Consider the following 14,040-nt stretch of genomic DNA (forward strand, 5'->3'; position numbering starts at 1 on the left):
GCAGCTTAGGAAGTTAGCAATGTCTCATTGTCATAATGCAAGACTGTCAGGACAAATAAACATTTAAATCACTTCTACTCTGGTAAGAGAATGTAGAAGTGAAAAGTGAATGAACACAGACACAGGGAAGTGCATGTTACAAAGTGCCAAGATATAAGATAAACATTAAATGATAAATTATTTCCATCTTGGTTTAAAGCAAAATATAATGTGATGCTCAAGAGTTGGTACATTAATGATGTGTAACTATCACAACTGATATGAAAAGCATCTTGTAAAACAAACATACAGGTAACCATTTTCCAATGTCTCCTGTGTGGAGCCACCCATCAGAATCCAGGGTCTCTGCTGTCTTAACCGGGTCTTTCAGATAGCCCTTAAAAACATTTGCACCTTTTACGCACACCTGCAATTCAAGAAGAATGTTTCTGAGAAAAATTAAATATAAAATATAAATGAAAATATATTATCCCTGGATTATCCCAGAGTGCAAAATGTCAAATGAAGACAAAAAAGGTGAGCATATGTTGAATGTGCTAATGCAAATGTTAAGTGAGTTGCTTATCTGTTTTTTCAGGTTCAGTCCAGAACAAGTGCAAATGATTTGAGATCTGAGGTATTTCAAGTTATTGGTATGACATTGTGACATACCTCCCCTTCTCCTTTTGAAGCAAAATAGTTCTTCTCTGGCACATCCGCAAGTTTAATGAGGTTGCAGGGCAGGGGTGCACCCACATGCCCTATAAACCAAAGAGAAAAGAATAAGAACATATTATCAGAAAAACATAGTGCCCCAAACGATGTGTGTGTGTGTGTGTGTGTGTGTGTGTGTGTGTGTATATATATATACATATCCAACTACATATATCAGAAAATCAATTACATTCACTTCGAAACACATTTGTAAATATTGCATCAACGTTGGCCACAAGGGGGAACAAGTGATTTGTTATTATTAGTTATCTCTGTCATATTTCTGAAGCAAAGGTTTAATGTAAGATCATAACTATAAATATATATATATATATAGCATAGCTATAGCATAGCTTGAAAATTTTGTACAAAACACAGTAAAGCACATTATTTATTACTAACTTCACATGTAAAGATAACATATCAGTTTCTAAGGAAAATACTATATAGCTATTTACACAATATACAAAGGGGAAAAACATTCTTCATGAGGCCAGTAGGAAACACTGGTGACCATTATATGTAACCAAACATCTTGCTGGACACTTTTAACTATCAAAAACCTGTATAAAAAGTGTCTTGTAATGACACTGGCCTTGTGTCACAGGGCTGAAGTATGACTGTCCTCTGACCCATGTGGCAGGACTGCCTGAGCTTTTCTAGCTGAAGAAAGCAACCATCTTGTAGATAACTCAGCTGCCATCTTATATATACCTCTTATTACCTGAGTACTGACACTAATAAGCTTGTATGGCTGTGGTGCAATTTTGCAGATAGCTGTGTAAACATCAACAGCATATTGTCTTCTGTAGTGAGAAGGTTTTTTCTCACCCTCTGAAAGAGGAACTGTTTAACTCAGCCATCTGCTGTGCTCAGCTCAGTAAGACCAGAACTGCACCACTGTGTGAAAGAAGGTCCCCAGCATGGCACATAAAAAAGAGCCTTCTCAGCAAGTACATCCATGGGGGTGGTGGGGGATGGTGCATCTGCTATTTTTTTCATGAGAAATTCCAAGCAAGGTTTACCTGAAGTCCAGTCACCGGGGGTGGTGAATGTGCAGCCAGCTGTGCATTCCGTCTGACCATAGGCCTCATACACCTATGCTCAATCAACATACACACACACACATGGCAGAAGTATACACATATGGGACAGGGAAGAAAATTAATTTGAGGAAGTTCGAGATAAAGATCAATAGTACGTTTGAGTTTTTGGTGTATGCACATGTGGGTATATGTGTGCCCATATATGTCTAAATGTCTGCATATCTGCGTGTGTGTGTGTGTGTGTGTGTGTGTGTGTGTGTGTGTGTGTGTGTGTGTGTGAGTGTGTGTGTATGTATGTGTGTGCGTGCTCACCTGGCAGCCCAGAGCTGCTCTGAGGAAGCTGAGCACAGTTGGGGAGGTGGGCGCGGCACCTGTTATGATCATGCGAAGCCTTCCGCCTAAACTTGCCTATGAACACACCCAAATCAAGTCCCACCACAAAGCACTCATTTAGTTAGGTCATGCTCAAACCTGCACACCCACTCACAATTGCACAGCTAACTGTCTAAGCAGTCACTTCAGATCTACATAATCGGGATGTAGTACAAACACAAGGAAACACTGGCACACACCTGAATCTTGCTGAAGAAGATCTTGTCCCAAATGCTGTCACTGCGTATGATGCCGCTGCTGACCTCACCTCCTTTTCTTTTCGCGGCGAAGTTGAGAAGCCAGCGCTTCATTGGGTTATTGGCCTGACTGAAGATCTGAACACACACCAAGAAAGAATCACGATCATCCTTCTATCCATCCATTTCTGTGTGTGTTTTGTTTGGATCATGTTTTTTGTTTTTTTTTCACTTTGAGTGTTTTCTTAGCACAACAAAAAGACACAGGAATTTGCACGTGTCAAAGACTCTGACTATGACCAGGTCACAGAGAACAGAGACTGGCTGGTTTCACACATGCTGCTGTGAAGCGCTTCCTGTCTGCACCAACCAAGCACGCTTTGACAGCATGCACCCAGGGACCTGAGGTGGCAGAACCAAGCATGCTTTGACAGCATGCACCCAGGGACCTGAGGTGGCAGCTGCAGTTTCCAAGGGCTGTGCTGCTTGGGCCCCATCATCCTGTCTCTCACCTTGTCGTACATGCGGTTCAGAAGGCGAGGAACCACAGGGAAGATCGTGGGTCTAAGGGCTTTCATATCTTCTGACAGGAGACGTATATCGCCCTGGAAAAAGCCGATCCTCCCACCATGGCAGTATACCACTGACTAAAGACGTGTGCACACACACACACACACACACACACACACACACACACACACACACACACACACACACACACACACACACACACACACACACATTTAATCATAAGCAAGGTCTAGTTTAAAGAAAAACAGCTCTCTCAAAGCATTAGTGATAGTAGAGGAAAATCTTTCTATCTGTGCATGGCCGCTTATCAATTTGAGTTGGGCCATGTTGGCTCTGTTAGCCCAGAACAGGAGCAGGAAGGTCTCGTGTGGTAGTGGGAACATTTGAGGACGTTAAAGTTTTACAGGAAGTGAAAAGTCAGTCGGTTTCCTGGTATTCGTGTGTGTGTGTGTGGGGGGGGGGGGGGGGGGGCTCTGTGTGTGTGTGTGTGTGTGTGTGTGTGTGTGTGTGTGTGTGTGTGTGAGCTTGTTTTCATGTAGTTTCTACAGGACAAAAAACGTCTTAACTTCAGAAACACCAGAGAAATGCTGGAGTAACCTGTAACTTGGTAGTCCCATCAAATATAGATAAAGAGATTAAAGATAAAAAGAGCAAACACATTTCTATTTGCTTACTGAGATTAGGATTAATGTTTCATTTTGGTTTAGGCTTAGTAAATTACATTTGGTTTATATATCAATGTTTACATATATATATATATATATATATATATATATATATATATATATATATATATATATATATATATATATTGTGCATGTATTTGTGTGTTCTGTATCCATGGAGTGTATGACCTGTTACCTTTGCTTATGATCAACACCCCCTTTTGCAAGTTTTCATTTATACTTTTATGACTCAATTTTATACATTAATTTTATGCCGCAAACAGTGAAAAATATGTGTGTATGTGGTGGGGGATTTGCTTCTCATTGGCTCTAGGCCTTCAGTTAAAGACTAAGGTAATAAGAGAGTACTCAAAAAATCTGTGTCATCGAAGAAGACCATTTATTTGTTTCATACCCACTACCCTTAAACACATACTTAACATCTTGCCACAGGTTACCTCAATGAGCCTCTCAAACATGTGGGCCAGTGGCAGGAAGGAAATGAGGACATCGTCTTGATTTGGAAAGATGACTTTCTGCAAAGATGCACAACAGACAGTGACAGTACTTAAACTGGGTCACCCAAAAATATGTAAACAAAGTATTCTTTCCTTCAAACAAATGTTTATCTTCCCTCACTACCACCTAAATGCCCATCAGAATGAGCCAAACTTGCTTCTCACATTGTTTATCAGGCTGTCTGACTTACATCAGTTACTTTTATAAAACCGGAGAAATCAGCAACAACATTCCCGTGTGTAAGCATCACGCCCTTTGGATTTCCTGAAAGGACAACACACAAACACACATGCATTTTATCACTACATTAGACATAAAAAGCTATGAAATGTCCTGTTTGTTATAAACAAACATTCCCAAGTATAAGTAATTACTAGATTATGTAACTTTGATCAGGCCAGGCTCATGTGGGGATGGAAATGATCTGCTTCCCTGCTTATGTCAGTCAGACATTTAGAAGATTCCTGAGGAAACCAAAAATTCATAGCTCCTTTACAGAGGGACTGAAGTGCCGTGCACGTCTTGCCTGGTGCCTGGATTTGCATCTCATAAAGATGGGAGAAAGGCAAGAAGCCAAGTCAGGCTAGGTTTCAAAATAAGGCCCTTAAAGCCAGGGAGCAGTACCCAGGAGAGACAACAGCTTTTGGGTTAGCTCATCTCAAAGGGGAGCCAAACGTCAGCCAATTCCTACATAGAAAGAGTATTCTCTTTGAAGGTGATGATGTCAATGAGCTGACATGTGATTTTGACACGAGATGTTGTTCTTGTGTGTTTGTGTGTGTCAGCCCTCGAAGTAGACACAATGCAGCAGGACACAATGCAGGAAAGCAACAATTAAAGAGGTCACCCATAGTGAAAGAAACATTGCTTCATCCATTATAATGACCAAAATAATAACATCCCTTCAAATAATAGAAAGAATAGTAATCACAATAAGCCTGCTCATCTCAGCTCTTATTCTTACGTTTAGTGGGTTGAACATACACAGATATTAAAATTATTCCAATGTGATAAAAGATATATGCCTGGAAGAATCCAGAAACAAAAGGTCACATTCTCACTTCCTTAATCACACCAGCTGCTGTATACTGACAAGGGAAGAATATGGCTTGTCTGTCCCAGGCTACTATACAAAAGCTGGCTCACCTGTTGTACCGCTGGTGAAACAGACAATGGAAAGGTCTTCTGGTCGAGGAGGCTGTGTGAACAAACATGATGATATAATTTACTAGCAAACAGCGAATGAAAAAAGCACATATAAACGAACATATATAAAACACAGCGTGACTAGAGTGACTGGCATGACTGGCGTGACTGGCGTTACTGCGGCTGCTCAGCACTTTCCCTGCAGTAGGGATTTGTACTTTCCCCATAATAAAGGACATGTATGGTTAAAAATGCATATTTAAAATTAACGTTTACATTTATAGCATTTAGCAGATGCTCTTGTCTAGAGTGACTTACAATAGTGTTTAGTTGTCTCCATGGAAGAAATCTTTATACTAGTGTATTAGGCCTATGTATAAGGATACCATTAAGCTAGAACCCTGTCAGAGAGGGAAAAAAGGTGAAGGAATGGTCATCATGGGTCAGTCAAGTACTGCTTGAAAAGGTGGGTTTTATGCCTACATTTGATGACAGCGTAGTATAATAGAGAATAAGGTAAGCAAAAATAATATTTATAAATGATCAAGTGATTTGTGATTTACTCAGTAAAAATTGATGGAGTCTCTTTTTTTTTGTCAATAGCTGTTGTACTATTGGACAGGTAAGCTGGATTCAGACTTAGCTCTTAAAGTTTTCTATTTACTAGCTGCCATGTTACAGCTATGCTGGATGTGCTCTATTGAAAAGGAAGTCAGTTGGATGGAAGCTCTCAAGGAAGTGAGCCGATTACACGATGCAAGGGCCTTTGGACCCGTGCCTTCAACAATGACTCAGACGGCTTTCCGCTTTCAGCTTTGGGTTTGTTGAACGTGGAAGAGCAGCTCCCTATCTGAGTGCTTACAGGAGCTTTCCAACAAGAATTTCACCCACAAACCTCTACAGCATTAGACAGAGGACAAGACTATTCATTTTCAGTTTTTTCCTAACCTTAAATGATGCCATAAACTCGTGAGTCTCAAGCTAACTGACTTCATTGTATTTACACATTCTTAGTCCTTAATAATATCAGGGTAATTATTTCATAAATTGTTCTGTGATTAGGGCCAATTATAATATGTGTCCCCAGAAACCACTGCTCAGAATATCAGAAAAATTGTGGATGTGCCATACAATTACAATTACAAATAAAAGTCTGATCAGAAAAAGCATTCACACCTGGGTCGTGATGCATTCACTATTACTCACCATTGGTTTTCTGTAATGCTCTCGACCTAAGGCCTGAAGATAACAAAGCCATATAAACAGATAACATTTTTGCATTACCATCTCAATGGTGACAATCTGTACAGGGAGTAAGATAAAATATTCATCATGGAATTTTAACTATGGAAACAGTAGGTAAAGCAATTAACACAACAAGACTGCTATCCAAGAGGGGCGATCTAAGTGTGGAACTGGTTTAGATAATAGCTTTTAGCAGCATTATTTTCCAGTGCCATCTTTAGTAAATGTAAAGGCATGTTTCATTTTATCATGCATAACTTTGTAGTTCTTTTATGGTTTGTCCTGCATGCAAACCTTGCTAGATACACTTCCAAAGAACAGCTACAGAACTTAAGTATTTATGTACACACACATACATACACACACCCACGCACACGTGATATAATTTACAGGCATACAGGCTTTTACATGCTTATCTGCATCAAGAACATTTAGGCTCATAGTTGTTATGCATTTTTACTCTCAAACCTATCAGAGTAGTCAAAGGTTTGCTACGAAAGATCCAAAAATCGAAAGTCATCCGTACAGTCTGTTGCATGCACAGTGTGAGACAACCTAAAATGGAGGATTTAAATCTGCTACAGTCATTCATCTGGCACTGTCTGTGGCTTTTACTGTACCTCAACGTCTTTCATGGCCTGAATGTGGACGCCGCAGTTTTCGCCATGCTCCATGAGCTCCGGGCCAAAAGGGTCCATGAGGATGATTGTCTTCAGGCCAGGCGTCTCCTGTCTCTCCACGTTTCCCAGCAGCACCTCTGCCTTCTCAGGCTTATCGCAGATCACCGTAGAGATATCCGCTAAGGAGACACACAGCAGGGTCTCATTTGGCCCATTTTAGTGATGTGTACACTGAAGAATTGTTAATAAAAAGAAGTCCCTCAAATCCAGCCAGCTGGGATAGGTGGCAGGAAACAGGGATGTCAGAATTGGGAGGCTCTGCTACAACTTTTCACCCTCTCATTGTTGTTTACATTTGCCTTGAACATCTCTTTTATACTTTTCATGTGTTTTAAGGGTTTGATGCATTAATAAATAGATAATAAGATAATAGCAAATATTCTTACCAATGTTGATAATGTATCGAATAGCATTAGGCCCAAGTGTGTCATAAAGTGGTACCACCACCATAGAGTAGGTGTAACACGCAAGCTCGGATATTATCCACTAACATGCCAGAGAAAGAGAAAGGAAAACAGAAGCAGTCTTTTGTTAATTTCTTTTGGCAAACATTGCAAACATTGTTCACACTGCACTCCTATGACTAGAGACCTCTCACCTCTGGCCTGTTCTGTGCAAACACACCGATGAATTGGTCTTGATTGGGTAGGCAGCCCTGAGACAGTAAACCGGACCCCAGATGTTCTGCTCGGGTCGTGACCTGCAGGTAGAGTGGGAAACCATGGGATGGGCCAATGAGCAAGAAGCCATTTCATCTGCTAAGCAAACTGAAATGTGCTAGAATTGGGGTCAACAGCAGACCAGCAGAGATCCAATACACATTGTATAATGTACATTAAACTCAGATCAGCAGAAATCAATACACACTGTATAACATACATTAAATGCAGACCAGCAGAGATCCAATACACACTGTATAACATCGATGTTAAATGCAAGAAGTGCTTTCTGTTTTTGCCTTTTCTAAGAAAGAGGTAGCAGTACTCGTCTTACTTGCACTCTGACTCATATACTTTAAAATGTATACCCTATAATAAAAAGAAATCATACATTATACACAATACAAAAAACATCCATTGCTAAATCCTAGATTAAAAAAAAAAAAAGTGCTGCATATATAGTGTAGTATATAGTGCAAAAAAGAGGAATATAAAATACCTTTGGAGTACATACATTCTTATAAATTATGAATTACTGATAATTACTTATAGAACCTAACATTTAGCTACACTTTACCAGATTACCAAATTGTTCTGCCAACTCCTTCATGAACTTATGCAATACTTCACCAAGTTCAGGCTAACTCATCTGCAGCACATACAAATGGCACACTGACTCCTAACTGAGCAGAATTTGAACCTGTTTCATTAATAGTAGGAAAACTTGTTTCCTGTCCAGTACTGGGGTCATGTCTATAACCTTAGCATGTTTAAGCAATCAAATCTAATTGTGTTTGTCTTTTGTATGCTCACTCACCTCTTTATAAGACAGCCATTTATAAGGCTGGTTGGGGAGACGAGACCCTAAACACGGACCGTTACCTGAGGAGCCAATATCATAAACCAGAGTTAAGTCAAGCAAGACCAAGTCAATGATTTCTAAATGAAGCCCTGGAGATGGGTGGTGCCACCTCCTGCAGTGCTTGTGACAACAGGATTTTCACACATATTTGCATTTCACTGACCCTGACCATTTCTCCTTGTATTAATAAGCACAAAACCCCACAGCTTTTGTAAACATGCACACACTTTGTTAAGTGATTGTGGTATTTTGATTAGCTTTCATATAGAAATGAATTGAAGCCACATAAACCATGATCATATGTGAAAGGTGCACGTAGCAATAGAGAACCTAGTAATAAAGAAAGGTGCTTCTCACCTAGTAATAAATAATTGGATTAAAGAACAGAAATATCCCAAAAACAATTTCTCATGACCTACAGAGGCCTTTTAAGTCATGCATATTATCCTGGATTTCTCAGGACTCACCAGATACGTGGAGGCCTCGCTGGAAAGCCTCGTACAAGGTTTTGGCATCTTCGTGGTAATGTGTGAGCAGCTTGGCACTGTCACCCAGCATAGATCGGCAGCCGCCACCCTCCTTTTAAAAAACACAGAGGGCAAAATCTTTATATATATATATATATATATATACATATATATACATATCAACATATTCACCATTCCCATCTGTTTCTTATTTACAACCTTATGAAAGTGCCAGAGCTCCTTCACTTATCTTAATGAGTGTATGTCTGTGCGAACAGTTAGCAAGGTTGACACATTGCCCTTTAATCTGTAATCTGTAGCTGTATTTAATATATGGCTGTTTAACCATTACATTTACAGGAATCAAAATGGTAAAATACTGGCACTTTTTTAGTGTGGTCCCTTCATTTTTGTTTGTTTCTAGCCTTCTTCTGTTAGGTTTGCATTCCTTTTTTTCCAGTGCTCCTCCTGCCCATCCTCAGATATGGACTTAATAATAATAATAATAATAATAATAATAATAATAATAATAAATAATTAATAATAGATATTTATACACACACACACACACACACACACACACACACACACACACACATCCTGCTTACTGGCCTATGGCAACATTGCTACAGCCTCATTGTTACACATGCACAGCAATAAAACAAAGTACTGTACAAATATTATAGGCATCTTGTGTCAACTTAGGACATGCCAACAGGTATAATAAGGATCGTCTGTGTCAGCTCAGGACATGGGTGGGGAGGCTTAAGGACAAAAGTTGAGGAAGCGATGTCACACCGTATGCAAATGATGTGCACACATACATGGTTACATACTTGAAGCTAGGGTGGTTGTGTATTTCTTTTTGTAAAAGTTATTGTTATTCAGTTACATTAGTCTATGAAGGGAAATGTGGCAGACAAATATGTGTTGAATGTCACACTGTTACTTTAGAACATTATAACATACATGTGTTATACATGTTACATATGACACAGCCCTGTTGAAGCCTATCTACAAGAGGCTTAATGTAAATGAATCTCTGTGGAGAATGGAAAACTCTACAAAAGTATGATCTCTTGCTCTGAGAGTACTGCTGTCACATTTACTATGATTACACAGCTGGATGCATTGAGACTAAAATCATGAGCATATAAAATCATGAGCATTCTTTCTACGCTTAAGCATAAAGGTGACAACTTGTTCTCAAAATCTAACACAGACTTAGATACACAGACTTAGGAACAACATTTTGGAAATTAAGCTAATTCAACAATCTTTTTTTATTCACTTATACTCAAAGGTGCTTGGGCTAGTTTCCTAAGCCCACCAAATTATTTGGAGCATGACTGATATTAAGCAGGTATTCAGAAATGTCCTTACCAAGCGATCCCAACCATGCACCATCAGGGGAGCTTTCCTATTCCAAACTTCCACATCCCTGTTCTCAGCGCCTTTAAGAAAACTGGTTAAAACATCCTGATGGTGCATGGTGCAACTGGCCTACCTCGACTTGTTCTGATTGGTGGCGTAGGTCGCAGGGGGGTGTGATGGCGCGGGGCCGCATGGCCAGCCAGTAGGCCAGCATCGCAGCCAGAGCGCCCAGGCCCACCAGTGTAGAGGCAGGTAGTGAGCGGACAAGCTGGCCCAGCTGGCCCAGCTCTGGCAGCTGCAGGCCAAGCAGCAGCTCCTGAGCCCGGATCCTCTCCATCAGCGTTGAACTCAGCTCTGACCGAGAGAGAGTGTGTGAGAGAGAGAGAGAGAGAGAGAGAGAGAGAGAGAGAGAGAGAGAGAGAGAAATGGTATATCAATGCTTAAGTGCCATCTGTTTATATATGTTTATACCTAAATAGCTGTATAATAACACTGAAAGCAGGGTTGATATGCAAATAATAAAAAAGAAAACAGGTTTTATTTGGAGAACACAAAACAAGGATGCTAACAAAGTAGAAGAAAGATGTGAATGTTGGAAGATGGCTTTTTCATACTAAATTAAGTCTCTATATCAGTACCTTTAAAAATGTGCATATGCTCACATTGTCTCTCTGTCTCTTTCTCTCACACACACCCAAACCGAGTGGGCTGTGTGCTTCCTGAAGTAACAAAACAACAAACGACATAACCAGCAGATGGCCATAATAGGACCATAAAGAACTGTCGCTTTAGTTTTGTTGTCTTCCATTACAAACGAGGAAGTAGCACCTGATTTTTTTTATGAACACCTCGCCAATGGATGCATGGCTGAAAACACTTTATCGGGTTAATAAAAATAGATAATAAATAAATAATAAATAAATTGACCAATAAGTAAATAATAACTGGGCCAATAATATCACTCTCTTGACACTGTAGTGAAGTTGATCATCAAGGAATTTACTGTTTATAAGTTAAATGAATCGCAACTCTCTCTCTCTCTCTCTCTCTCTCTCTCTCTCACACACATACAAACACACACACACACACACACACACACACACACACACACACACACACACACACACACACACACACACACAAACACACAGACACAGAGAGATAGAGAGACCAGCAGCCAAAATGTATAAGGTACACAAATAATTTTTACACAACATCCACATGGTTGCAGATTTTTGATAGGCTACAATGCAGGAATTTTAAGAGACGTTGAATTCATTTTTTAACAGCCCAAAAATACCACCTGCAAAAATATATGCTGAGGCAATGAAAAACAGAAAAGAGGCAAAGAAGATCTTAAACAATATACCAGTCAAATAACTTTAATGGCCAGCAGGTACATGGCCAATTCGGATATTCAGTTCTATCAGCCAGCTTGCAGCTGTGAACAAGCAATCAAAAGATCAAAGGGTGCACCTGTTATGAAAGCAAAGAACCAGGCCTCACTGATTATTCTCCTAATCACAAAAGACCAGTTTCCTACAATGAAGCCTGATTCTCATCTGGCTGGGTGGAATAGGTACAGTGCACACAAGCAGAAACATTCTAATAATAGTGTCATTTAGCCAGAGACTAATCTTAAATATGGTACCCTAAGGATCAAAGATATGGGCCTTTATACCACAAAATGTTTTTATTATATGCTATAACAATATGCTACTACCAGGTGTTTATTGGGACATGCAATCCTAATGTCTAATGCTATTACAATGTAATAATTCAATGTACCAATGCTCTGCGCCACCTGTCACTCATCTCCACAGCGTAAGAGGGCAGAAAAGTTTAACAGTTTTTATGCTATTTGTGGCACCAGGATATTCCATGGATGAAGCCTTTTACACACACCCACAGACACATGCATGAACAGAAGCAGAAGCACAGAATGACAGCCCGGTGACTCATTAGGTATTATGCCTATCATGAGGCCTGATCATGCATGTGCAGTCTATGTGGTAATATGGTTTGATTGTATAGACATGAGAGCATTATGTTGCATTGTTTCTAAGCTCTGGGAGGACCAGAAAGCTGACTTCCTCTAGTGTGCATTTCTCTCTCTCTCTCTCTCTCTTGCCCTTTTGCTCTGCCTCTCCCCCACACTCATGCACTCATTCTCTGACTCACTGACTCACTATCTCTTGCTCACTCACTCGCTCATTTTCTCTGTTTCTGTGATAAAAATAGCTCTCTTCTACCTTTACTCAGTGACACATGTATTCTATGTATTCTCTTTACTCAGTGACACATGTATTTATGTATTCTAATTCCCAGGTTAGTCTTCAAACTAAATATGTCATCAGCAGGTGGGGGACACAAGATGTTCTTTGTTTGGTGTAAATATTTAGTTTAAAATGATAAAGATAATGAGAATGAATTTTATGATAATCTTGGGTTTCTCTGCTCAGAACCTAAATTTTAAATATCAACTGGAAATTGTAAGTATTTGCATAATATTTTTACAAAACATTACAAGTTCCAAATATTAGATTGTATTGTCTCCAGACATAGCAGTGCATACACACATGACACATGACATGGTCAAAATTCCAAAATGTGACCTGATACAACAGAATTAAACAATGTTTAATTTTATGCAACACATTTTTACCTTACAGAGAGCAGATTACAGGCATTATGGAAAAAAATAGTTTCATCTATGTTTGCAGCAACTTACTGATAACATGGGTCACAGTGAGGGACTGCTTACTCTTTATGTATTCTAATGAACACCAAACAACTGACAATGTATTAGGAGTGCTAACTATGGGGAAGAGAAAAGTCTGCTTATGACTACAACTGACAAAGCCCATTGGGTAAAAGGTCTGGTCACCAAAACTGCTTGTATCACAGTTTTCATAATGGTATTTAATTTTTCTTCTCATGCCCTAATCAGCAGAGAGCCACATACATTGAGCATTCTCAGAATCACAAAACAATGAAAAACATAAATAAACATAAATAAATTGAATCACAATCAGTGATAAGTTTTGATAAACTAGGACTTCTATGAAAACAAGATCAAAAAGAATGGATAGGAGCTTTTCTGATTGATTTTCTCTTCAAAACATCTTAAATATTTTCACCAAATGTCTGTAAAATTTGGAATTATGTGGATATGAGTCATTGATTTTTAGATACACTTCATGGAACTAGATTGTAGCTCACTCACGCACTCATGGTTAACAAGCAGTTAATCCTCCACTAGGTGGTGCTACTGGGAAAAATACATCAGGTACTAAGTCACAATGGTGCTTCACAAGTGATACGTGATACTCAAGTTGGGAACTCAAGTTGGAATACAAAACTCATGGTAGCATACAAAAAAAAAAAAAAGAATAAAAATGAGAGATTAGCCCCACAGTTTCATGACATAATGGCCTGGAAGTTTCCTGGTGTAACTGACAGTGATTGCATAACTTTGAGGTGAAAACTGAAAACATACACTCATCAGCATGTTTATGCGAATTAGGAACTGGATAGAAAGGTTTCCCCTAAGGGAAGTGAGTGGTCATAACATTAGATACTTG

At 39.4% G+C, this 14,040-nt stretch overlaps 1 protein-coding gene across 3 annotated transcripts in view; it reads right to left on the reverse strand.

The window, feature by feature from the left end:
• Positions 1–14,040, reverse strand: part of acsl6 (acyl-CoA synthetase long chain family member 6) — a 45,450-nt gene that overhangs the window by 1,682 nt on the left and 29,728 nt on the right. For 2 of the 3 annotated variants that reach the window (XM_027010986.2, XM_027010985.2), the window contains exons 2-17: positions 10,590–10,810; positions 9,083–9,194; positions 8,571–8,635; positions 7,693–7,794; positions 7,481–7,580; positions 7,035–7,213; positions 6,376–6,408; positions 5,170–5,221; positions 4,214–4,287; positions 3,963–4,040; positions 2,821–2,955; positions 2,312–2,446; positions 2,052–2,147; positions 1,719–1,791; positions 652–740; positions 290–406 (exon numbers count right to left, since the gene is read on the reverse strand). In XM_027010986.2, coding sequence (XP_026866787.1) covers positions 290–406; positions 652–740; positions 1,719–1,791; positions 2,052–2,147; positions 2,312–2,446; positions 2,821–2,955; positions 3,963–4,040; positions 4,214–4,287; positions 5,170–5,221; positions 6,376–6,408; positions 7,035–7,213; positions 7,481–7,580; positions 7,693–7,794; positions 8,571–8,635; positions 9,083–9,194; positions 10,590–10,793 — 1,644 coding nt within the window. In that variant the 5' untranslated portion in view covers positions 10,794–10,810. The other variant, XM_027010987.2, reaches the window with a different exon arrangement.

This window comes from Electrophorus electricus, chromosome 6 (assembly GCF_013358815.1).
Source record: "Electrophorus electricus isolate fEleEle1 chromosome 6, fEleEle1.pri, whole genome shotgun sequence".
In the NCBI taxonomy this organism is placed as follows: domain Eukaryota; kingdom Metazoa; phylum Chordata; class Actinopteri; order Gymnotiformes; family Gymnotidae; genus Electrophorus; species Electrophorus electricus.